At 39.9% G+C, this 23786-nt stretch overlaps 1 protein-coding gene across 8 annotated transcripts; it reads right to left on the bottom strand.

Moving 5' to 3' along the window:
• Positions 1–218: 218 nt before the first annotated feature.
• On the bottom strand, positions 219–23422 carry LOC108051831 (protein enabled). 8 transcript variants are annotated; one of them, XM_044458953.1, is made up of 11 exons: positions 23279–23422; positions 22765–22845; positions 12467–12583; positions 5269–5590; positions 4974–5206; positions 4205–4466; positions 3342–4073; positions 3109–3267; positions 2829–3050; positions 2651–2771; positions 219–2147 (listed from the first exon to the last, which is right to left on the bottom strand). In XM_044458953.1, exons 3-11 carry the CDS (start codon positions 12469–12471, stop codon positions 2119–2121), a joined length of 2085 nt encoding a protein of 694 aa, XP_044314888.1. In that variant the 5' UTR covers positions 12472–12583; positions 22765–22845; positions 23279–23422; the 3' UTR covers positions 219–2118. The 8 variants fall into 8 exon arrangements, with proteins under 8 accessions (XP_044314888.1, XP_044314881.1, XP_044314878.1 ...); XM_044458946.1 differs by lacking the exon at positions 12467–12583; XM_044458943.1 differs by lacking the exon at positions 12467–12583 and having other exon boundaries at positions 22765–22889.
• Positions 23423–23786: the final 364 nt, after the last annotated feature.

Below are 23786 nucleotides of genomic sequence, written 5' to 3' on the forward strand. Positions count from 1 at the left end.
TTAGGATGGGGTTCGATTTTTAAAATGATTTATATAGAACGTAATCAGGTAACGTATGCATAAATTAAAAATGTTGAAAGAAAAGTATAATAATCCAGGAGGAAATTTAAAACTTCTTGAACAGCATCCAACTTTTCTAATTAATTGCTCTATGCGACTCCAGAATTCCTTCAATTTAATTAAATTTTATTTCCGAAATAGAGAACAAAAACACAGACTTGATTTTTACATACAAACGTTGCTTGTTTATTTCACTTTACGTTCTTTTGTTGAATATGCATATAATGTTTTGCGCTTTTATTCCGTCCCGATCGCCACCGCTATATAACTTACGCCCCTTAACGATCTAAGTGAATCCGTTGCTGATTTTTAATATATATTTTGATCTCGAGTTAATGCCGGCTGCTTCTTCGATTCGTCTCTTGTATGTATATTGAATATTCTGGTTGTATATAAGTGTATAATATATTTAATTTAATACATAAAAAGTTGCGCCCGCTGCAACGCACATCGATTTCCGCTTGCTTCGTTTAAAATAGTTTACGTGTGTTTAATATTAAATTGTTTCCATTGTTTTCGCAATGCAAAGATCATATATAAAAATACAAAAATCATAACATTTACATACACACCGGACCGTGTGTGTGGCCGCCATATAACTAGGTATTTCATATACTCTATATAATCATATATCGACGCAACCTCGCACAGTCAATATAAATTATTGTTAAATTACAAAAAATTAAAATGTATATATGCATTCGAATTATACACAACTACCACTCTTCCTTCAGTATAAATAAATTTTTGTCCACTTAATAAACAATTTCACTTCGTTATGCCTTAAAAACTAAACTCTCCTTTTCATGCTCCTGCCTGCTTTCCTTCCTATTCCTCGTTATCTGATCCACCTTTTTCCGATTTGCTTGGCCTGCTATCATTCAATAATTTCGCTATTTAGTCTTAGTCGTATATGGAAGTTGAATTGGTACGCATATGTTCAGGATCGGATTTTTCACCGAGTCTGGGGAGGAGTGTACAATATTTTAGTGGCTTTCCTTTATATATTTATAAGTATTATTTATGTGTATAATACGCAGCAGTCGATTGTTAATTTAGCTTTCTAATTTCGCTGTATAGATCGTATAGATCGCTGGATCGCAGGGATTATTCATGTGATACTAACGCTAAGTTTCTCGAGCTAAGTCTGAGTCCTGAACACCACGCCCAATTCCGCTTTGAACTGTTTTTGTTTATGTTTCTGATTTACTGAAGACTTGCTGGTTCTTAAATTGAGTGGTATGAGATCGTGTGCTTAGGAAAATGTCGTGGTTTTGTTTGAGGAAATGCGTGGAGAGTTTTCTTTTTATTTTTGTTTTGGGAGCATTGATGGATGACGTTTGTGGAATTGTTTTCGTTTCGTTTTGAGTCGTAATACTAGTTCCCTTTAGGTTAGGTTAATGAGTAGTCCATATATATTAAACCGTATATATATGCATGTTTTTGTGTTTGTGTATAGAGAGATACGTTCTATGTTTAATTACAAACGTTATTAATTTTGATTTTGGTACGAAACAATGGAAAAACCCTGGGGAGCATAACAAACTAAAAAGGATGAGGTGGGGTATGGAAAACAAATGAAATAGAGAGGGATTACGATATACCGAACATTGCAAGCAATCCTCTTGTTCTCACACTAAAATTGGCTTATAGACTTATGCAAAATAATGTACAACAGAGTTAGTTACATAACTTAGAAGTCGGTAAGCAGTTCTTCCCTTTAAAAATAATTACTTTGACTAAATTTCTTCTCCTCATCTGCATTTGTGTGTGTGTTTGTGTTAGCCTAGATGTTTTTGTTAACCTAGAGCAAGTGCATCATAAATATGCGTATCTATGCACATGCCACCGCCTCGTCGATCGATCGTCAACATTCTGGCAATGTTGCGAGCTTCGATCATCGAATACTTCGCGAATGTCTTAAGTTATACGCCCGGCTCCTGCTCCGCCTGGCTCCTGATTCTGATCCTGATCTTCGTCCATTTACGGAACGACAGCAGTTTTGGAAGTTCGGTAGAGCCTGGTGTCAGTTGGCGTTAAACGTGACAGTGCTTTGATCTATCTGCGATTAAACTCCGATTTGATAGCTGAAAAAAGTATAAATATTAGTATAATGTAGAAATTTTATTTGAGATTTTAATTATTAATGTGAATTTGAAAGGTGAGACACCATTTATTTGAGCATTAAAAATAACAAAAACGTAAATGAATACTCAGCTCTTGAACAAATATTTTAAGAACAAAGCTTTAACTAAGCTAAAGTTGAATAACATTGCAGTAATATGAAAAAATTGATTAGTCAAAACATTTATTTCACCAGTTCCTATTTATAAAATTTTATGATTCACTATTAAATTTCTTAATGTTTCTATGACAAATAAGATACGATTGAGTAGAAAAAAAAATTTAAAACTTTTTTGATTTTTTTTCTAGCTAAGAAGTTTGTGAAAATTGCAAAACAAAGAAGTTATGACTACTCTTGTATTCATTTTTTATAAATATAAACTTTCTCGCTTTCGATCTTATAATCGGTTTTTTTTAACAATTTTATGTAGTCTCTCTTATAGAATTTTTTTAAATCTCCACATACCATCTATGATCTCGTTTTTGACCTTCTGGATCTCCAGTCGCATTTCGCGTACTATCTCAGCCTTCAGTGTGTCCAAGTCGCCATTGGATAGCGCCAGTGACAGGCCATCGCCATTGACCTGCTTTAGAGATAGAAATTATAGACCTCTGATTCTGTGATTCTGATCTGGACTACCCACCTTGAGAATAGTCTCCTCGCTGGCGCTGCCGAACCGTTTGCGCATGGGTCGCGGGGACTCTCCGCCACTATTCGTTGTGTTGCTTCCAGCTCCACCCGAGCTTCCATTCGCTCCTTCATGGCCACTACCAGTCGATCCGCTGCCGGCGCCTCCGCTTAGCTTGTGGGGCAACGTGTTGGACTTCTCCCAGGGTCGCTTCTTGACCTCGGGCTCAGGATCGGGCTGAATAAGCCAACCAATTAATATAAAGGATTCTAAATAATTAAATAGAGGTACCTACCTCTTTTTTCTCGGCTTGGGCGCGTCGTCTTGCCAGCGTTTTGGCCATCTCGTCCATCATGGAGGCCATTCCATTGGAGCTGCGTCCGATAGTTCCATAATTGCCACTGCCTCCACTGGAGGTGCTGCTGCCGCTATTCTCCGGAGCAGATGTGGTGGTCTGTAAAAAAAAGGAATTTAATCAGGTTAAAAACTGAATTTCAGATCAAAATTTATTTTTGCATATTTATTTACCTTGTTCTTTTTGAGCTTGAACTGCTGCAGCTGTGAGGCTAGTGAGCCCATGAGATCTGCCTGGGGATCATCCTTCTTAGGCGCTCCTCCCAGTCCCGGCGGCGGAGGAGGTGGTGGTGGTGCTCCTGGACCGCCCGGAGCCGGTGGTGGTCCGCCTCCCATGACTGGCGGCGCCGGTGGAGCCGGCGGAGGGCCACCTCCGCCCATGGCTGGTGGCGGCGGTGCGCCATTGAACATCTGAGGCGGGGCTGGCGGCGGTGGGCCTCCTCCAACAGCTCCCCCAAAGCTGGGTGGTGGCGGGGGCGGAGCGGGAGCCGGTGGGCCACCCGGACCACCCTGACTGCTCATGCGATTGAGCGGCACCTGACCGGGCTGCTGCTGTTGCTGCGACGGATTCATGGGCGGCGGCATGGGCACCTGGCCGTAGGGGTTCTCCGCCTGCTGCTGGGGCGGCGGCACTGGAGGACCTCCATAGCCGGGACCCGGCATCGCCGGCGCCTGAGGGGCCTGCGGATGCGGCTGCGGGAGCATCTGCTGCTGGCTGGCGTACACTACACTATTGGCGCTCGCGGAGCTCGGAAGATGGCCATGGCCCACCATGTACATGCCACCGTTTTGAAGAGGCGGCTGTGGAGCCTGCTGCTGCTGCTGCTGCGGCTGCTGCTGTGTCGGGTATTGGTGCACAGTGAGATTGGGATTAGAATTGGAGAGCACGTAGTGGGGTTGCTGATACTGCTTGTGCGGGGGTTTCGGGGTTTTCAGGAGATTCAGATTCAGGATCAAGCCAATTTGCCAATGAAATGAAACAGAAATACCGCATGAGGACTCTGGGATGGGGTGAGGCTTTAGCATCTGGAACTCACCTGAGAGGGCGCATAGCCCGCCTGAACCTGGACCATTTGCTGATATTGCTGTTGCTGCTGCTGCTGAAACTGTTGCTGCTGTGGCTGCTGCTGCTGCGGTGCTGGCGGAATCTGTGGGTTGACCTGTGGCGGCAGGCCATTGGAAGTGGGTCCATTGCCAGTGGGTCCGTAGTGAGATCCCGGTTGACCCATCTGTTGCGCCTGCTGCTGCTGCTGTTGTTGTTGTTGGGGCTGCGGTGCCGGTGGGGCGCTGAGGGAATTCCTTTTTGGGTGAGCAAAGGTTCGACGAGGGATGGGGATGGATCAATGAGTGATGAGAGATGAGACACGGATACGAAGATAAGCGTTGGATGGTGTTGCTCATGCGTGAGTGAACAAACAAATAGTTTCTAACTAAACTTAATATTAGCTTATATATTTGTATAAATAACTGATGTCTACTGGCCCTATATTACTTCATTTATTACTCGCGATAAAGATAACAGAAAATATTTAATGTCAAATTTTGTTTCTCAATGTTTTGTTTATTAAAATCTAAAAACAAAAAGCCATAGGTATTGTATTCAAATTACAAAAAGAGATGGTAATTAATCAATTTATAAAAATAAAAAATCTAGTTTGGAATGTTGAGAAGATGGTTATTCTATTTCTAAATTAAAGTTTCCCTGAATCATTCTCAACAATAGTTTTCTAACTAAATCCAAGTTAATGGGTTTTCCTTTATAATGAGCATGGCGTATCCAACACAATTAATGGAACTGCAGCCTACCTGCTGGTGCGATGATGACCCTGGGGCGTCGGTGGGCTCTGGGGGATGCTATTCTGGTTGGTCTGCGAGGTGGGCGTCTGAGCCGAGGGCGTGACGTGGCCACCTATGCTGTTGTTCTGTCGCAGAATGGCCGCATCCTCGCTGGTCATCGTGCGATAGCCCATATCCTCCTCGTAGCCATTTCCATTTGTGGGCGGTCCACCTGGATTGTTAGCCACGCGTCCGCTGAGCACCTGTAAAAGTATATTCAAGCATTAGAAAAGAGATCAGTGATTCATACACAAGATTGACTTACTTCCAGGGCATGCATCATGGCCCTTGCAAAGTTCTCCGCATCATTTTGGCTCGAGAAGTTCAATCCGTAAACGAATTTCGAATCGCGCCACTGATGAAATGTGGCCGTGGCCTGGTTGTACTTCAGTCCCTTCAGAATGGAGCAATTGATCACCACTTCGTGATCCTGCAGTTTTCGCCCCACCACTCGGAAGGTGTTGTTCTGCTGATGGTGGTAGATCTGCACCTTGCTCAGTCCTGACGAACTGCCCGAGGGCACCCACTTCTTCTGGTTGTCATCGTACACCATCACAGAGGCCCTGGCCCCAATTATACTCTGCTCACTGAAAAAAAAAATTATGCAAAATGTGATTAGTTGTGTGATTTTAATGTGGAATTTAGGGATTGAATGAGAAGATGATGTGAGTAATATTAAAAACATCAAACGATCAGAAATATAAACCCCTCCTTTGGACCAAAACAAAAAAAAAAGAACAAAATTGAAAGAAATTAACAGAACTTCATTTGATTGCTTCAGTTCGGCAGAAATCTTTTCCTTACAGTTCTAAACACTTTAAATGAATTTTTATCATCAACATTTTTTATAAATGAGAATGTCTCAAGAATGATTAATAATAAACATTTTCTGAACCTAATTTATCATTTATGTGTCTTTTTGTAAAACCAGAAAGATCGTGGGAAACAGAGCGGAAGTTGGACTTTTAAAGTCTCCAAAGACGGTCAATTTATTTAAAAAACTCTAAAATAAGCATAATAAAAGAGATACCAATTTGTTGACATTGTTTTACATTGGCTGTAAAAGTTCTTTAAAATGTTTATTCTAATTATATGAGAAATAAATTATGTTATGCTAATTACAGAGTAGCTATTTGAAAGTATGTTCTGCGCAGTAAAATGTATACAATGTATTTTAATAGGGCTTATCCGAAAGGATGTATGAGTTCATAGAAATTGACTTGACGACTTAAAAATAACTTTTTAAACTCGATTAAGACTTCCCAGAAAGAATGTCGCAATGAGAAATCGTTTTCAGACCATTAGATCTGCTCTATAGTGTTTTCCCCTGTAAACCCACTCCACTGCGCTTTACTTCACCGTGATCTTCCACAGTTTTCACACGACTCGAGTGAGTAAGGGCTTTGATCTATGCCATACCCCTTCTAATCCCCCCAAGTTGCAGGACAGGAAATGCAATGCATTTCTTTGTATGCTCACACACCTGTCATGCAGTAGTTGATCGTCTCGAGTCGCACGGACCGATTAAATGATTCTAATGAAAGTTCTAATATGAACGTATTCTCTCAACCTTTAGCATTTTTTATCCGCATGCTGTTGACAATTAAAGTCAGCCACAACGTAAACATGGCCAGCTACAAATGAACGCCTTCATTGGAAAAATGCAAAGGCGATGACGAGTTGCCTTGCCTTTTCTCAACTTGGCTGTGTTTCTATCCTATAGCTCCGTTTTTTCTGTATTTTTTGCTGGCCTGCACCGCTCGAAGTTGCTCCGAGTGGCTCCCAGTTGCTGCGAGTTGTGTGTTACTGGGGGACAGAGAGATAATGACAGAGAGCAGCCGCCAAACGAGTCGAGTCTGCAGAATTCTCGCTTCAGACTTAGCCGGGCCAAAAGCCGCGAGTAGTTTTGCACTTAAATGGAGTGCGCAGATCGGTGGGACGGACACTCGGACGGACGAAGCCCAATCCGAATCCGAATCCAAACTCTGGCCACAGCTGTGCGCCGTTTCAGGGCCTTATATAACAACTGACAGATCAGAGCTAAGTCTTATGAGCCTGCCTGCTTCTGCGTCTTTGATTTGCATCGAATTCGTGGCAACGAAAGTGAAGTTTTTGCACACAGTAAAAAACAGCATAACAATAGCGGTCAATCAATTTTTAAATTTCTGTTTTTACTATGGAATCGATTTCAATCTTTTAAATTGGATACTACATATCAAATAATAATTAAAGGAAATACGATTTTCAAAAAAGAAGTGGTTGAAAGCATTTTTTTTGAACTCATTTAGTATTTTGTTGATAAGTTTTTGCGTCTACTTTTTAAATTAAAATACTAGAGTCAAATCAGACACAGTTTTTATAGACCAGATCATAAGCGTACCAATTGTTTTAGTTGCAATTAGTAATACGTTTTGTGACTCATCAATGCAAATCTTTCGGTCATTTTTGCACGTAAAGCACGTCTTAAACGTGGTAAATATAAGACTTATACTGGTATCTCATTTTGGATCAATGATTGGCATTACGATTTTATTTAGCTAGATTAATAATGGTCAACTAATTATAAAAAATCGTGAACCTTTATTAAGAAAGTAAAACTGAAAAAGGAGACTATTTAACGTGTTGGAACTTTGCTGAAATAGGTTTTACGCCGTGCATCTGGATGGAAAACCCTAATGAAAATCGAAGTGTCCAACAAATGAGCAGCAAAATAGGATGCTGAGGGTATGCCTATAATTGAGCCACTGCAAAACGCTCTGGGAGTATTTTCAATATGTGGCAGGTGAAATTTTCCATGCCCGAGGGATTTATTCGTGCGTTAAGCTCAAGTTTTGAAGCTGCAGTCGAGTGGAGATGCAGATTCGTGTGCACACGAAATCGTTTTCCAGCTTAATTGGCGTTAAATTATAATTATGATTAAACGGAAAGTGAGGGGAGTGAGTGTTGAATGTGGGGCTAAGAGTTCTTTGATTTCTGACCGATCTCGCTGAGCGGCTAAAAAGAAAACGAAACAAGCTGAAAAACGCATTTATATCCAGGGCCGAATACTACGTGCTGAGAGTGAAGAATTTAAAGAGAAAAGTGGGAAAATAGGGGGTTATTACAGAACCCAAGGACAGGCGCTTAGGGAAGTGGGTTACACATACGCAAAAATCGTTGTAATGCCCCCAATGAATTTATCTTTGACCGAATTGTGGCGACGTTGTAATGTGTGATGTAGTTTTTGCTGTTGCTGTTGTTGTTGTTGGAGCAGATAATGATGTATGTTGCTATAGAGATGTTGCTTGTGTTGCTGCTGTGCCTGATGATGTTGTTGTTGTTGTTGTGTCGGTGATGTTGCTGCTGTCGCCGTTGTTGTTCTAATTGAAAACGACATGGAGCAGCCCAGTTTGGAGGGTTGAGTTTTCGAGGGTTGGTTCAGATTCACTGAGGGATTTGAGGGCGAAACGCATTTGCGCAAAGTGGAAAAGATCAGAGAAGAAGAGGAGGATGGGGATAAAGTTAGGGTAGATGAGCTGGCTATCGATGTGGCTGCACTTGATGAATTTCTTTGAGTTGCTGTTGGTACATACAACATCTGATCCTGCTGCTGTTGCTGTTGCTGCTGCTGAGATCTCTGAGGCGCCTCATAGATGGGTCCTGTCTTTGGACTAGCCTTGGGTAACTGCAACACCAACTGCTCATGCTCATGGTAGCGTTGCCTCAACTCCTGCTGCTGATAATGGTGATACATAGGGTGGCGATAGTCTAGCAAATCCAACTCCTGCAGCTCCTCTATGCTATAATACTCCGACTTTGAGCCTAAGCCACCGACTGGAGGCGACATCTTGTGATGCATACTCTGGCTGCGGCGGATCAGCTCCCCGGAATGGCCAGGAGCCACCTGAAATTCGCACATGCCATTTCCCGGCTGCTGGTGGTAGGCCAAAATCGGCGAGGAATTGGCGGCACTCGACGGCTTCTTGCTGGTGAACGAGGTCTTGGCATAGAGCTTCTTCATGGCCATTAACCGTTGGCCAATATTTGCAGAGGCGTCACAGACACTAAGCAGATCCCACGATCGATCCCACACGTAAACACACGAAGAAACCGAACGATCGGATATATCGAATTTATGTTTGTCTAGGCTCTTGGCTCTTGGCTCTCTGCCTACTGATCACACCGTTGGCCGATCTTTGCACACGTCCGAACTTACTCAAGACCCGCTGGAGACTAAACCCATGATCCAGACCGAGATCGAGACTGGGTCTCAGACCGAAACGATCTCTGAGTCGAGGCCAAGACAAACAAAGCCGAGGGGGAAAAACGCGAATGAGCAGACAAGAAGTGAGTGGAAAAATGAGAATCGACTCACAATCTTTATTTTTCTCTCATTTTAGCGGCTGCTGCGCTTTGAATTCGTCTAAAAGGCAAATAATTACACTTCAAAGTCAATAAAATAATGAGAAATGATGGGATGTGCTATGGCTGTTGAGCTGGAATGACCCCAGAGATGGGAACCAAGCATAATGGCCAGGTAGATGGAGCACAACCTGACTCACAGCCTAGCCTCTAAAGAAGATTCCCAAATGGCATGACAATTAAAAGATGAAGGGAAGTAGTCTGCATAGAGACTATTAAAACATTCTCTTTTTACACGATTTTGTACATTTTGTTATTGTATTGGGGGCGACATATCGATAGCATTATTCGAAATCCTACACTTTAGAAAATATTACTTCTGAAGAGTTTGAACCATCATTTTATATTTTTAGAACGGGCATATACCAATTACAAAAGCCACCTATTATCATATAACGACTTCTAACGAAAACGGCGATCGAAGGCTCTTAAAATAAAATGTTCTATCAAAAAGTCTATATACCATATAAAATATATTTCCTCTTAAAAATATCATACAGTTCCAAAGGGTATACGATAAACGGTCGAAATTTACAAAGTTGAGCTTGGGGCATTTCTGCTGGCAATCTTTAAGCCGCGACTACGTCTCGTGATCGTCGCTTAACCAGTCCGTCAGTCTGTCCGTCCGTCCACCTGTCCATCCGTCAGTTAGTCATTCGGTCAGTTTGTGATTCAGTCTTGGTTCCGTCCGACAGTGCGATAATTACTTAAGAAACGAGCTCAATAATTTATATTTCCCCCTCGAGTGACTATTACAAGTATTTTTTCCTCTGCGTTTTTTTCCCTCCATTTCAACTGTTCTTTGGCGGCGAAAAGCGGGGACTAAAGCGGGAAAACGTGGGGAAAACGTAGTGTACAGCTTGTAGCATGTTATGAAAAATTCATATATAAAATAGTAAATCTCAACTTGGAGCTCCTTAACTCTGAGAGCACTGAGTCTCTGTTTCTGACTCGGTTTCTGTTTCGGTTTTTGCCCCTTAACAATTCCTAAGCGTAATTTCCAATTAACATTATTGTGGCCCATTGTAAGTGGTTGTGTAGTGGTTGTTGGTAGTTCAGCGATCTCTGATTTGAGCCGGCCGATTATCGTCTAGCTTTAATGGCTCTGTCAGAATGGTTCAGTTCAGTTTTTTTTTTGGTCCAGAGCGTGTGCCGCGGCTTAAATGATTTGGCAACTAAATATTTCTCTGGTTTCTTAGGGGCAATTCGAGTGCGAGTACCATAATCCATATGGCTGTCCGTAAAGACCCGCAGGCAGACGTCGGACAGAAAAAAAAAAATAAAAACAAACAGAGCCCACACATGTGAGCAGTCGGAGTCACAAAGTAGGTTGCCAGGCAGCCAGGAGACTCAAAACGGTTTGCCCAGGGCAAACATCGAGAAGTGCTGGGGGGAGCATGGGGGTCTCAATCAGTATCGAATATCACTGCGCGATAAACTCGTCACGGGAGGAGCGCTTCCTGCCGAGAATACACTGAGCGATTACACAATACACCTCTGTAAATAGTGATTTATTTTTAAAATGGTAAATTTGTTGGTAGTTTAATACAGAAATCAGTATCAGATGCTCTTAACAACTCTATGCTACAACAACTGAAGGATGGATTAAGTTGCTTTAAAAAAGCTTTTGTTATAAATATGCAAACATTTTCTAAATTGAAAACTTTTCTCTCAGTATGGCAGTCACTCATAAAGCCCGACAAAGCCTGGATTTGGGTCACACTCCAGCACCTCCTCCTCCCCAACCTCCTTATCCTCCGGCACAGGTGACGATAGGTTGGGATCCATTCAGCTTATTGAAACCGACTTCAATCAAGCTCGAAGCCAAAAGGATTAAAGTTGGATTCCGACGAGGCACTCATATTTACTTATGTATATCCACATTCGTGGTGACTTAAACTCAAACACAAATAATGCGCGGGTAAACCGAAACTCGTTTCGTTCATTGCTGGCAAACGGGAGGAAACTTTTTCTATGGTCCGCCAACACATATGGCGTTTTTCGATTTTTTAGAAACAGTTCTTTTCCCAAAAATCGTTTTGATTAATGCACTCGATAAGCCAGTAATTATGGCGCTGCAATTAGGGATCACTTCACTGATAGATGCATTTAATAAACGGGCGCCAGATGCATTCTGCCCCTCACCTATTCGGCAGACACCCCTCGAGCGGCTCCGTGGGACAAATGTTACCCATTGAGCGGCGAAATTTCAACTGGGATCCCAAACGAACTGGACAAATTCAGGGGAAAAGCTGCGCGGAAATTAAGTTTAAAGCACTCGCTGGCTTCGCTGACCGGATTTCCTTGGAGACAACATTTTAATGATGACACACCCAAAAAACTAAATAAAACGCAAACTTGCAACGTTTTTGCTTATTCACAATTCATTTATCGTGAGGGGATGGTGTTCTACCAGGTTTTCAGTAAGCAAACTCCCCAAATGGGAAGCCGCACCCCGCTTTTAGACCAAACAAATTATGGGGATTAATAAACGAGGAGCTAGCTGCTCTACTTCCCCAAAATTAACCCCCCATCCCTGGGGAACTGGGCTTGGGTTTGCCATAAATTCGAGCAAATGAGCTTCCAAAAAGGTCGACCCATAAATTTCATAGACATCAATTTCGAGGTGTCAAGCAAATGAACTTATAAAAAATGTTAGGGTATGAGTAGTAATATGAATTTACACCTCAATTGAATGAAAGTTAATCAAATTATAAAAATGTTTCTATTTTAGGCATTTCTTTGTATGTCACATTAGGTCTAAAGAGGTGTTTTAGGTTATCAACAACTCTTAAACTAAAATGTTCGAAACAAATAAATCCTATAAAGGTTGCCCCATAAATGTCATAGACAGGCACTTTTAAGGTGACAATCAGACTTTAAGAAAATGTGAAGCTCAGAGTATATGTGAATTGAACTCAATTTGAATGAAAGTCAGAAATTGTCGTTTGTCTAATTGAAATGTCCTTCACAAGCGATTGACAAGAAAACTTGTATCTGGCAGATACGTAAGTGAGTGTTGTATCAATTCATTGTCAAATGTTCTGGCCGTGTAAACTTACGTCATTGCAATTTGGTTTCTGTTGTTTTCCTAGCTGCTTCAGCTGTGGTTTCTCTTCGGTTTTCTGCTGTGGAGGGAAATTCGCTTCCAGAGTTCTGCTTTTCCAAGGGTATGAGATCTGCAAGACCGGAAAAGAAGAGGATACAGATATAGATACGATTACAGTTTTAGCTCGTAAATCAAGTGCAGGCACACGTGTATCCCACAGATACCACTTCTTTTGGTGGGAAAATCAATGAGAATTTCCCCCCTTTTTCCTGGCAAACCATGTTCGCCAATTTCCTCCAGCCAACGAGGGGAATTGGAAAAGTTGTCGATTCTCTTTTTTCCACTTTACTTGCTCCATTGAAAACTAATCGAACAGCCCTTTCGGTGGTCCTTTTTCTGACCGAATGGGTATGAATTGATATTGGCCAAATCGTTTTGGCCACATCGCACACAATATTTTATGAGGCATTTGCGTAATGAGGCAATTGCTTTGAAAGCAGTCCAAAAAGGTAAAAAGAGAAAGAGGAAAAGCACACAGGTCAACGAACTTGGAGTGAAAAAGTAATAAACTTAGTTTTTTCTTGAAAACAGCTACCATCGATAAATCGATATTTTGGAACCTTGAAAACCGCACCAGAATAGAACCCATCAATTAACCATGGCCAGCAGTGAAAGCTTTGCTGATGAATTAATAACCCGCGCAGAACAATCAACTCGGAGGAATCAGAGCCAACCTGAAACGAATTGCTGGACTTTTTCTTTCTTTTTTTTTGGGCAATGACAAAAGACACAAGTCATAATGGAAGCCGCAATAAACAAAAGTAAAATGAAACGAGGCATTTGCATTTTAGAGGAGGAGAAAAAATTAGGTCAGCGCTCTAGAGAAGATCTGGGCCGCCCCTCGCAGCCACTCCCAGCGGCAACATCTTGGGCCAAGAATTTTGACCTAGTTCTCCCCACTCCCCGAACCTTCCCTAAAAACCCCTGCTTGCGTCATAAAGTTCCGCCTGGAAAACCTTCATTCAAAAGCACGCACTTGTAGTTTTTTTTTTACCCGGAAATGTTGATGCACCATTGCTGCATAAAAAAGAAGGGGGAGTCGGGTGACTTTTTTAATTGGAAAATGTTTGTAGAGGATGAGTTACCCCTGTTAATGGGCCAACATTTTACCAGTTAATTTTCGCATATTCCAAAATAATAGAAAGCCATTGAAGGCCAACCTGAACTAAAAGAGGGGTTCTGGGTGGTAGGCGCACATGTGCCGCTTCCCCCTGCCCAGAAAACACCCACCCACCCCCGAAAATGACGCCCCTGGGCAATTATCCAAAATAAAAACCTGAACAAAATAAAACAAACAGAGAGACAGAGAGAGCAAAAATTAAAAACAAGTGAAATATTTGGCACTCAGCAAAAAGGGAGGTTACTGAATTGAGGGTGTGGGTAAGGGTGGTTTGGGACAGCAACCCCTGGCCAGGAGTTTACAATTTATATTGGCTCTCTGCATAGAAGGGAGGAAATTCTCTAAAGGACCAAATTTCTTATATAAAGTGGTTCGTGAGACATTTGCAATGTTTTCGGCTCAAATTTCGATGTTTAACCCGGTTGAAGGGTGGCTACTGCATATATCGGTTGACAAATCACGTTGTTTATGTTTATTACGTTTGCCTAAACAAACTCGTATCACAATATTATTTACTTTTAGTAATGCTACAAAAATAAAATGTTTTGCTCACTTGCGAGTTCCTTTGGAGCATTTCCAAGAACTCTTCCAGACCCTACTTGGTACACCTTTTTAAAGCAAATTTTCTGGAATTTCCACGTCTCCCGATGATGTCAGTGGGTTAGGAGTTGACTCATTTCCCTTCTCGCGTGATATTAACAATTTGTCAGCCCAAACGTAACCACTCTTGTGTTCTATTCACGGGAGAGGTGGTTGAGTCAACGCTCCTCCAGCTCCATCCTTACAAGCCACCATTCTCTCCCTCAACTCCTCTTCATCAACCTGCAATTTACTCCTGGCACTACACAGAAAAGAAATTCTTATAAACATAATATATAAGTAGTTAGAAAATAAATATTACGTTATCTATTCATAATGTAATGCTTCTATTTCTGAAACTATTTCCCGATATCAGAATTATATAAACTAAAATTTTTTTATTTTTTTTTCAAGCTATATACAAAATATAATATCCTAAAACTAGATTAGTTCCAAACTAAAGTTAACTTTTTTCAGTGCCCTTTCATTCATTTTTCACTTGCAGCTCATAAAAGTCGCAACGAATCCTCATTAAGTCCGGCTAACTTTTCCTGCCCCCGAAACTCCCCCTTTCATTGTTTTCCTTCTTGCCACTCGCTTTATGCGGTAATTTCTGTTGTCTCCTCTGCTGCTTTTTGCCTTTTGGCCCCTGAGGGGAGTTTCAGGGTAGGAGCTCGGCGGTAACTGGTTTTGGGGCCAGGCATTGTCTGCTTTTAACTCATTTGTGGGACTCCCGACAAGGGACTTGGCCTGGGGTTTTGGGACCTGTGCACACGTGTTGGCCAAATGGAATTACTCCACAATTCGACCACTTATTTGGGTCGCACTTCGGTACTTGTGATCTTTACGGTGAAAGATCTAATTGATCGATTTGCAAAAGGAGCTGGCGTTAATCGATGGATGGATGGATTGGTTCGAAGAAGAATGAGACATATAGTTTGGGATGGGAAACTGTGTTCCCGATGACCTGAATTCCCAGGCATATCAAAAAACATGGCTAGCCAAGCGGCAAGTCATTATTATCATCATGATCTTCGTCTTTGCTTCTTTATTTTCTGTTGTTCGCCTTTGGCAGTAGCTGCAAATTAAAAATGTATCTACAAGTTATTAATTTTGCCAAAGCTGTTGCATGTTTTTCTTATTACTACCAGTTTGTGGGTCAGTGACTTTCGATTGTGGGCGTGGCTGTCTAGCGTTGCCCTAGCCCCGAAATTAACCCTAGACAACCGATGGTCTTTCAACTCATTTCGTAGATCGATCTCCGCTCTGATTCGTGGTGGAAAACTGAGGAGTGGAACTGGCATATTTGGAAGACATACATTTTTTTCGGTCGCCGTTTTGCTTCAAAGCGTAAAGTTAATGGAGCGCGGCAAATCTTTTTTGTTTTTCTTGTCAGCGATAATTATTGAATAATGATTCAATTGTCTGCTGTCGGTAGGTAGTGTTGTGGAATTTGTGTCTCCAACTGATAAAAAAAAAACCAAGAATCAAGTCAAACATTTCCCACTACAAAGGGGAAGTCTATTAAATTATTACACTGTCACTGGCACAATGGAGTGTGGTGCCTACAATTTCTGTCACAATGCAGCACCACCCCCATCTCCCATTTTCCCCCTCGCTTTTCCACAATCCGCTGGCGGTGCACAAAGTTCAAGTGGGGAGCATCATAAAAATATCATAATCATAATATAATCTAAAGGGAAACGAGCGATTAAGATGACTTTGGCGAACCGAAGTTCAAATGCCCTTGTTTATAGTAAAGATCTAGAAAACATAAAAATAATAAAACCAAAATTTTAGCTGAGATCTCCGACTTTAAAAAGGCAACATTTAACATTCTGTTAAAAAATGAATATTGCATACCTTAAGGCGTTTTTTAATGGAATTTAACTTTTTAGGGTAAATATGGAAATTACGGACTTAATAAACTTAGCTCAATGATTAGACTGTCAAATTATGTATATAAAACCTACAATAATTTCTTAAACATTTTCTTATTAATCAAGTAAGCAGATGTATGTTTTTTTAAATTCTATGCGGAAATACAATTTCCGTGTAAGAAGACCATGATAGCCTTTTAAAGGGTATACCAAACCCAGAAAAAGAGGAGGGCAAAGGGAGGTGGAAAGTGAGAAAAAGGGGTGGAGAAAAGTCACTGCAATTGAGCGAGAAATAACAATAGGAGCAGAACGGGAAAGCAGCCAACAAAAAGAGTTCAAGTTACAAATTGTCCAGGAAGATTGGAATGTGAAGAGGGGCAAAAAAGAGATGGATACCAGGGGAAAAGGAGAGGAAAGAGTGCAACGCCACCTGTGTGCCATTCCCCAAACCGATCAAGATCTGGGCACAAGGCACAAGATGCACCATCCTTAAAAATGCAGCCAGGCTAAAAAAAAACAAATTGAAGTTTAGTGGAAGCTTTTAGTTGAATACAAAAAACAAATCCCAGGTTCTCCACTCAGACCCCACACCTCTCCCACCCATTTTTTCCTTCCCTCTGATGGTGTTATTGTTGTTGGCATTTTATATTTTCTGTTTTCGTTGTTTTTGCCGATGTTGGAAACTTCAGACTTCAAGACCGAGAGACCGGAAGCACTTCAAGTGCTTGCAATTCCACGGAGCAAAGTGCGGGGGCTATAAAAAGGGGATCAAGGGGAAAAGTTGGGCTGGGGAAAAAGCGGGATGAATTGACTTTGCAATCAGCTTCGCCTGTAACTTCGACGCGATTTGAATTCGGTTTCCATGACCGCCCCATCGCTGAAAAACCAAGCAATGGCGATATCAGTCACACAATAATTATGTTCCCTTAGCAGTGTAATTTTAAATAAAACTTGATTATACAGTCAAACTTCCATAATTTGAATTTGTAAAACATGACCTCTGTGAAATGTTTTTAACTCAATTAAATTTAAAGTGATTATAGGATTACAGACATTGCCACGATTTATTGATATAAATCATTATTTTTAATTGCTTAAAATAATACTGATACTTAGGTTAATAATAACCTTGTTTTCGTGTTACAATACAATAACAAGAGAAAATACTTTATACATTTCATACTGTTTCGTCTCGATAAGGCTTAAAAAATTATTTTCCACTGTCAAAACTTTTAAATATTGCTGCGAATCATCAAGGGAATTTCCCATGTTTTTATCGGTGCCAGATGTTTATATATTTAAAATATTGTTTTTTTTTAATATTTTCTTAATATTAAACTCATAGCAAAAAAAAAATTAATATGTGTCCGAGGCATACAAAATCCCCATTGTATTTCTTTTGGTTTTATCAGTGGAGCACTTCCCGTTTTTGAGTCAATAGGGAAGCCTTCGTATTTGAAGATAATGCGTTTATCTGCAATGTTCTAAGGCCTCCCCATATATCAATGCTGGAGGATCTTGCCACATCAAGTCCCGCACAACAGATTTCAATTAATTTTTGGGTTTCTGAGAATTGTTGATATTCCCATTTTGTGATTTCTGCCCACTCTGCTTTGCTCTGCACATTTTCATGATCAATTTTCACATCGTATTTTACCTTGAAACGGAAAGCAACAAATTTTCTTGCTTTGCTTTTTTTTTTATACTCTTTCCCAGAATCGAGTCCAGAAATATATTTTTGGTTTATGGCTTTAATAGAATGCTTTTGCCCAAATATGGTTACTACCGAGAAATCTTCCACCATAACACAATCGTCTTAGTTTAAACAATTGTAAATTAGCGTCAGACATCGTAATTTTGTTTTAATTAATCTGCAACAATCTGATAGACTGCATCTGCAAAAAGAGGTTTGGGATATACACACGAGTATATACACAGCAAGCCAAGCGTTAGAGCGTGAAGTAGTCGACCCAGAAGACGAGCTGGAGATGGGAAAACCATGAAACTGTGGGCTAGGTCCATGTATTTCTTAGCTTTTCATCTTTTTTATGCTTGCCGTTTTCTGTTTGTTGTGGCAAAATATCTAGGCCGTAAAAAATGGTTAAACGCCAGAGCAATTACCAGGCCAAACAACTTGAGGAGAACGTGGTTAAGTACGAAGTGCGGTGCCCATGGCCAACTACAGTGAAGTCCCAGCTGGGAGGTCTAATAAAATATATATATCCACAGCCAGGAACTCTTTTTGCCACTCACATTTCATGGTTTACATTTCTGTGTCTTTTTGTGTAATCTTCTGACGCAGAAGAATCCAAAAAACAATGAAAGCTGCCCACTTAAGCAAAATTTCATTTTCTGACTTTTCCGCTTATCTGTGCAGTTTGCGCCTCAGTTATATCTGCAATTTATGCCCCATATAGCTCTCGGATTCATCGTATATACACAATTTGTATGTTATGCATACACAAACAAGGCACATTTGTATGAGAATGTTCAAGTTTAATCTGAGTTGACGCTTTTCCTCTTTCCGATTGCAGCAAGCTTTAAAAAATTAAAAAGCTTTAAATAAGATGTTGGACAATCGGTACCTCTTGAATTAAAAAAATACATGATTGTCAAATAAAACCTAAAATCTGTAGGGATTTCTCATTTGCTTATTTACTTAAAGTATCTGCTTATAGTTAAGGAGTAAATTGTATCCCTTTCAAACATTTTGTTTAGAGAATTAATATATGGTTGGGCAAACTTCTAAGCTATTATGTATCTAAGTAAGGTATTTTATTTCCTAAATTTGTATGTTATCTAGACAAGTGTCATATATTTAAATTTTAAATTTTTTGTACAGGGTACAGCAATGTCTAAAGTACAGTATTAAGAATATCTGCATTACTTTCCAGTTTTTAAAGCTGACAGCTGTGCCTTGTCTGGCCTGCTAATTCCATCCATTAACTATTACTTAATTGCCGCTTGACACGACGTTTAAGCTTCATCTTCTTCCCGCGTCTCCCCCATTTCCTCATTGCTGACGATAAAATTCCATCTAAGATAAGATTATTTTATCTGTCTAACTCAGCGTTTGTGAGTCACATGCAAAATAATTTCACCGATACCAATCGAATCAGATCAAATCATTTCCTGAATTCGCGCAGAACAATAAAGAGGCGATACAGACACACAAATCCAGAGAGGTAAACAAAAGCAAATGGTTGAATCAACAAGCGGTCAAGTGAAAGATATTAATTAGTCGGTGGGGTAGAGGGGAAACGAAGGGGTATTCTCTAATGAGAAAACCCAAACACGTTCCACACATCCGATTCCGATTGCCGGTCTCCGCATCTGTGGATTATGAATTATGCAGGTGGCGTATAATAAATATATTTAATGCATTGAACAAAAATATTGAAACCATCATTTGGTTTCATTAATTTTGTGGGAAGAAAGAAACCTCACAATTTAATATCATTCAATATAAAATGTAACAATATCATATTGTTTAATATGTAATATTGTATTGTAATATTTTTAATTTTATATTTGATATGCCAAAAAACCAATTTATGTTGGTGTGTTAACGATAAAATAAAAAACCAGCAACATTTTAAAAAAATCCATTTTTTTTCCCAAGTGTGGCATTGATTTATTGAAAAATGGGTATGTAATTGTTGGGTTGTTGTTCTTCTTCCACGGAGTTTTAGTTATAGAGTCATTAGACAAAAGAACTGTGTCACGAGCCATTTCCTTGGCCAAGTGGAAGGAAGCTAGCGGTAACGCAGAAAAAAATCAGTTGAGAGGGAAAAAACATGTCTCAAGATTCCTAGCTCTTCATGTTGGTCCCGCATCTCCATAACTCAAATACAGATTCAGATTCCGATGCAAACTGAATTGAAATGGATTGGATTGGATGTCATGAGTGGAGAGTGGGAGGAAATGGATGTGGAAGTGGACAAGCCTTGGCAACAACAATGCGGAAATGTTAATTGGATTTGTTGTGGCATCCATGTGGGTGGTTCGCTGTAGACATCTCTTTCAGAGTTCAGGGGTCAATGCATCGATAACGAACCTCTTCTCCCCGCGCTCTTTGTTATTGTTGAAAGCTAAAGCTGTCTGATATGAAACCGTGTTAGTCACAAAAACAAAAAGTTGACGCGGCCAGTTGATGATTCAGATTTTAAGGTATTTTTCGGTGTAGTTTCTTTTCGATGCATCCGCCCGAAATACCTGGAACTTTTTTTGAAGGCCTCTGCTTACCAAACTTTTAGTCATCGTAAAAATGCCAAAAAAAAAGAAAAGAGAAATAAAAAACAACAGAAACTCAATGTAAACAAGGAAAGAAGTGTTATCGCTCTATTTTATTTTAAATACACTACAACCTAGCTTTGTTATGAAGGATGTCTTTAAAATATGTTTAATTTGCATTGTACTTACAAAATTAACATATCTGAATCACAGACATATATAAGTGTTTACTCTTTAGGGCGATCACTGTAATTTTAGGTCTTAAAATAAAAAGGCCTTTCGGATAGACAATATTAATGTATTTATTATGTAACAATTAATTTTTTTAATTTAATTTTTTTTTATAAAGATTTGGGTTTTAAAAATTTTACCTACGATTTCTTTTAAAACTTGAAACTACATATGTATATCGAAATAACAATTTTGATATATATTTCGTAACTTTTTCTACTAAAATTTCAATGTTTATCTAATTATCCAAACTAGGGAGGCTTGACTGCAATACATTTAAAAGCTGATAAAATGGAAATGGGCCAAGCAAATAAAAAAAAAACAACTACAAAGGGGAGCAAATTGTCTGTTTGTTATGAACCAAAGCGAATCGTAAAGCGAGGACATGTGTGTTTTGATTTTGTTTTTCGTTTTTTTTCGGGGTTTACTTAAGTTTTTTATCTTATCAAGTAGCAGCTGGAAAACCGGGCTAACGGTGCTCATATAACTGTGTCGTCACACCCTCTTTCTCTCTCTCTTTTCCTTCGTTACACCTTTCCTGTTCTAATGCAACAATTACGAAATCCGCGTTGCATGCGGCCATGTGTTTTGGAATCGTTGAGCTAAAGGGGAAAACCAAAAGGAGAAGAGTATAGGAGAATGAATAGTAGGCCAAAAAGATGGGTGAAGTAGGTAGAGGAACGACATGCAAATATCAGGCCGCATTGGAACTTCCCTAACTCGAATTTTCATATTTCACTTTGAGTGACGAGAATCCCTGTACTTTTATGAAAAAAATGTAAACTATATATAGTTTTAAAATGTATCATATGACATTAACAATGGTAATGTTAGAGTATTAAAGTATTTTTTATTGTGAAACATATTTAGATATCGTGTATGTTATAGAAAAATTAATATAAGACACGTTTTGCTTTTTTGAGTAGTTTTATACATTGTAAAAGTAAAAAATATATAAAAGATACCTTGAAATTGTGCAAGTTATGTTGGGGTTTTATTTGAAACTGATTTGGTTACTTTTTGGGTTTTCAATTTGTGCCTATTTGCGAACGGGTTTTTGTTTCGGGCCCTATGACTATTGTATTTGTTTGTGTTTTGCGGGTCGGGTCTTTGGCCCGCTTCATTTGGCAAGCGAGCGTAAAAGCCAAAAATGAGTCATGGCAAGTTGGCTGCCATTTCAGGGCTAAAGGAGTTTTGCAGTCTTGGCTTGTTGTTATTGTGTGTTGTTGGCTGCTGGTGCAATGACATTTAAATGTTTGCAGCAGAAGAGGGGTAAGAGGAAGTAGCGACTGGAGAGTTGTGGCATAAATTAAAGTTCAAACAAACACTAAGAAGAAGAAGAAAAGGAGGAAAATTGAGGCTGCCCCACCCGCACAATCTGCGCATCTCTCTCGCTCTCTTTTTTGGGCGCTCTCTCTCCACCTCACATCTCTCTTCTTCTCTATCGCCTATTTGGCAGGTTTTTGTTTGTTTTGCGGCGAAAGAAGTGCAAGAGGAAGAAGTAGCGCAGTTGCAGCCAAAACAAGAAGAATAACAACAACAAATGCAGGATAGAGAGAGGGGAGTTAAAAAAGTAATTAAAGCAAAATCGAGAAAGAACAGCTGCCCCTCTCGCTAGTGATTCTTCTTCTTCTTTCAGCCCCCCACAAGCACAAGACATAAAATCAGGGGCGGATCCAAAGGGGGTTAGTTTACCATTAAAGTTTTAGTTCAAAATGTACACACAAACATAAATATCTAATTAACTCGATTATTTGTATAGCTTTTAACTACATCAAAAAGATACCCCCTAAAATATTACTGTTTATGCGCCGCTGCTTTAAATGAAAACAGGTTTTAGGTGCACGCAGAAAAAGAAGAAGCAGCCGGAGTAGCGACAGCTGTTTTAAAAGGGACCACTTAATTTGCGAAAATCTAACGAATTTAATAGTTAGTAAACTATCCAATAACTGCCCTCGCAAACACACACACAAAAGGCAAAAGGAGAGGTGCGCAAAAAAGGGCGTGTTTGTATAGGAAGAAGAAGCAGCGGCAAAAAAGGGAGCAGGAGGAAATTGGCAAAAAAAAAAAGGGGGGTTTAAAAGATAGAACAGGCGAAAAATTAAAATAATTCAAAAACAAATAAAATCAAAAATGCACGGTAAATTGCATTTCCTGGATTAAAAATAAATTCTTGCAGAAAAACAGGCGAAAACAACAAAAACTTACCACAACATTTTGGTCGATTCCGTTTCCACAGCGAAAATGCGTTGGTATTAGTGTGCGGCGTCTGCTTTGCTTCTTCTTCTTCTACTTTCAACAGAGAGAGAACAAAAATTGCAGTTTTCACCTCTCTGGCAGTTTAAAAAATAATTGTGATTTAGATTTTTAATTAAAATGCTAGACTTTTTGGTTTTTAATCGCAGCACGCACACACACACACGAAACAAACACAGTTAGAGAGTCAGTGAGTGATAGAGAGAGGGCGGGCAAGGGAGAAAGAGGAAGAAGCGAAAAACTCCTTTTCAAGGAGTAGACACCAATTTTTCTGGGCTCTCTCTCGACGCGAAATAGAGTTGTGCTTCAGCAATAGCTTATAATTTGTTAATAATAGTACACACACATACACAAACTTTTCGCGAGCCGAGGATGTTCTTTTCTCTCAACTCCTTTTATTCTGGAACTCCGCGAACTAATCTCGTGTGCTCTTTTATTCAGAACTATTATTTATTTAATCACTCACAGCTAAATGTTGACGATTGTCGTTGACATTTTCCGCGACAGCACCAAACAAATCAAAGGAAAGGCGGCGTTTTTCCCCGGAAAAAACAGTCCGTGTCCGCTTTGCGTTCCGTTTCGTTGATCCGTTTTTCGCGACGATAGTATTTACTAGAGGTGAAGAAACATTGATGCCAACATACACATATCGATGTTTTTAAAGACATCGGTAATATCGATGTTTGGCAGGGTACTATCGATGTTTTTCCATTTCTAACTGCGGATTGGAAGAGGAAGCCAAATAAATTATAAATTTACTAATTTGTCTAATTTATTCCTTATAAATTATTAATATTTTGATGAAAATTCAGTATTCTGTTGGTGGTGGTGGATGAGAATATTTGAAGGAGATATCTGAAAAGAAACTTAAAATAATAAAAATTGTTTATGTAAATTTGTGGTATTTTACCTGAGATAAAAATGTGGAGAAGACAGGTCTAAAAAGTGAGCGGGAAGTTTTCAGGGTCTGGGAG

This window comes from Drosophila rhopaloa, unplaced genomic scaffold (assembly GCF_018152115.1).
Source record: "Drosophila rhopaloa isolate 14029-0021.01 unplaced genomic scaffold, ASM1815211v1 contig_115, whole genome shotgun sequence".
NCBI classification, from domain to species: Eukaryota; Metazoa; Arthropoda; class Insecta; order Diptera; family Drosophilidae; genus Drosophila; species Drosophila rhopaloa.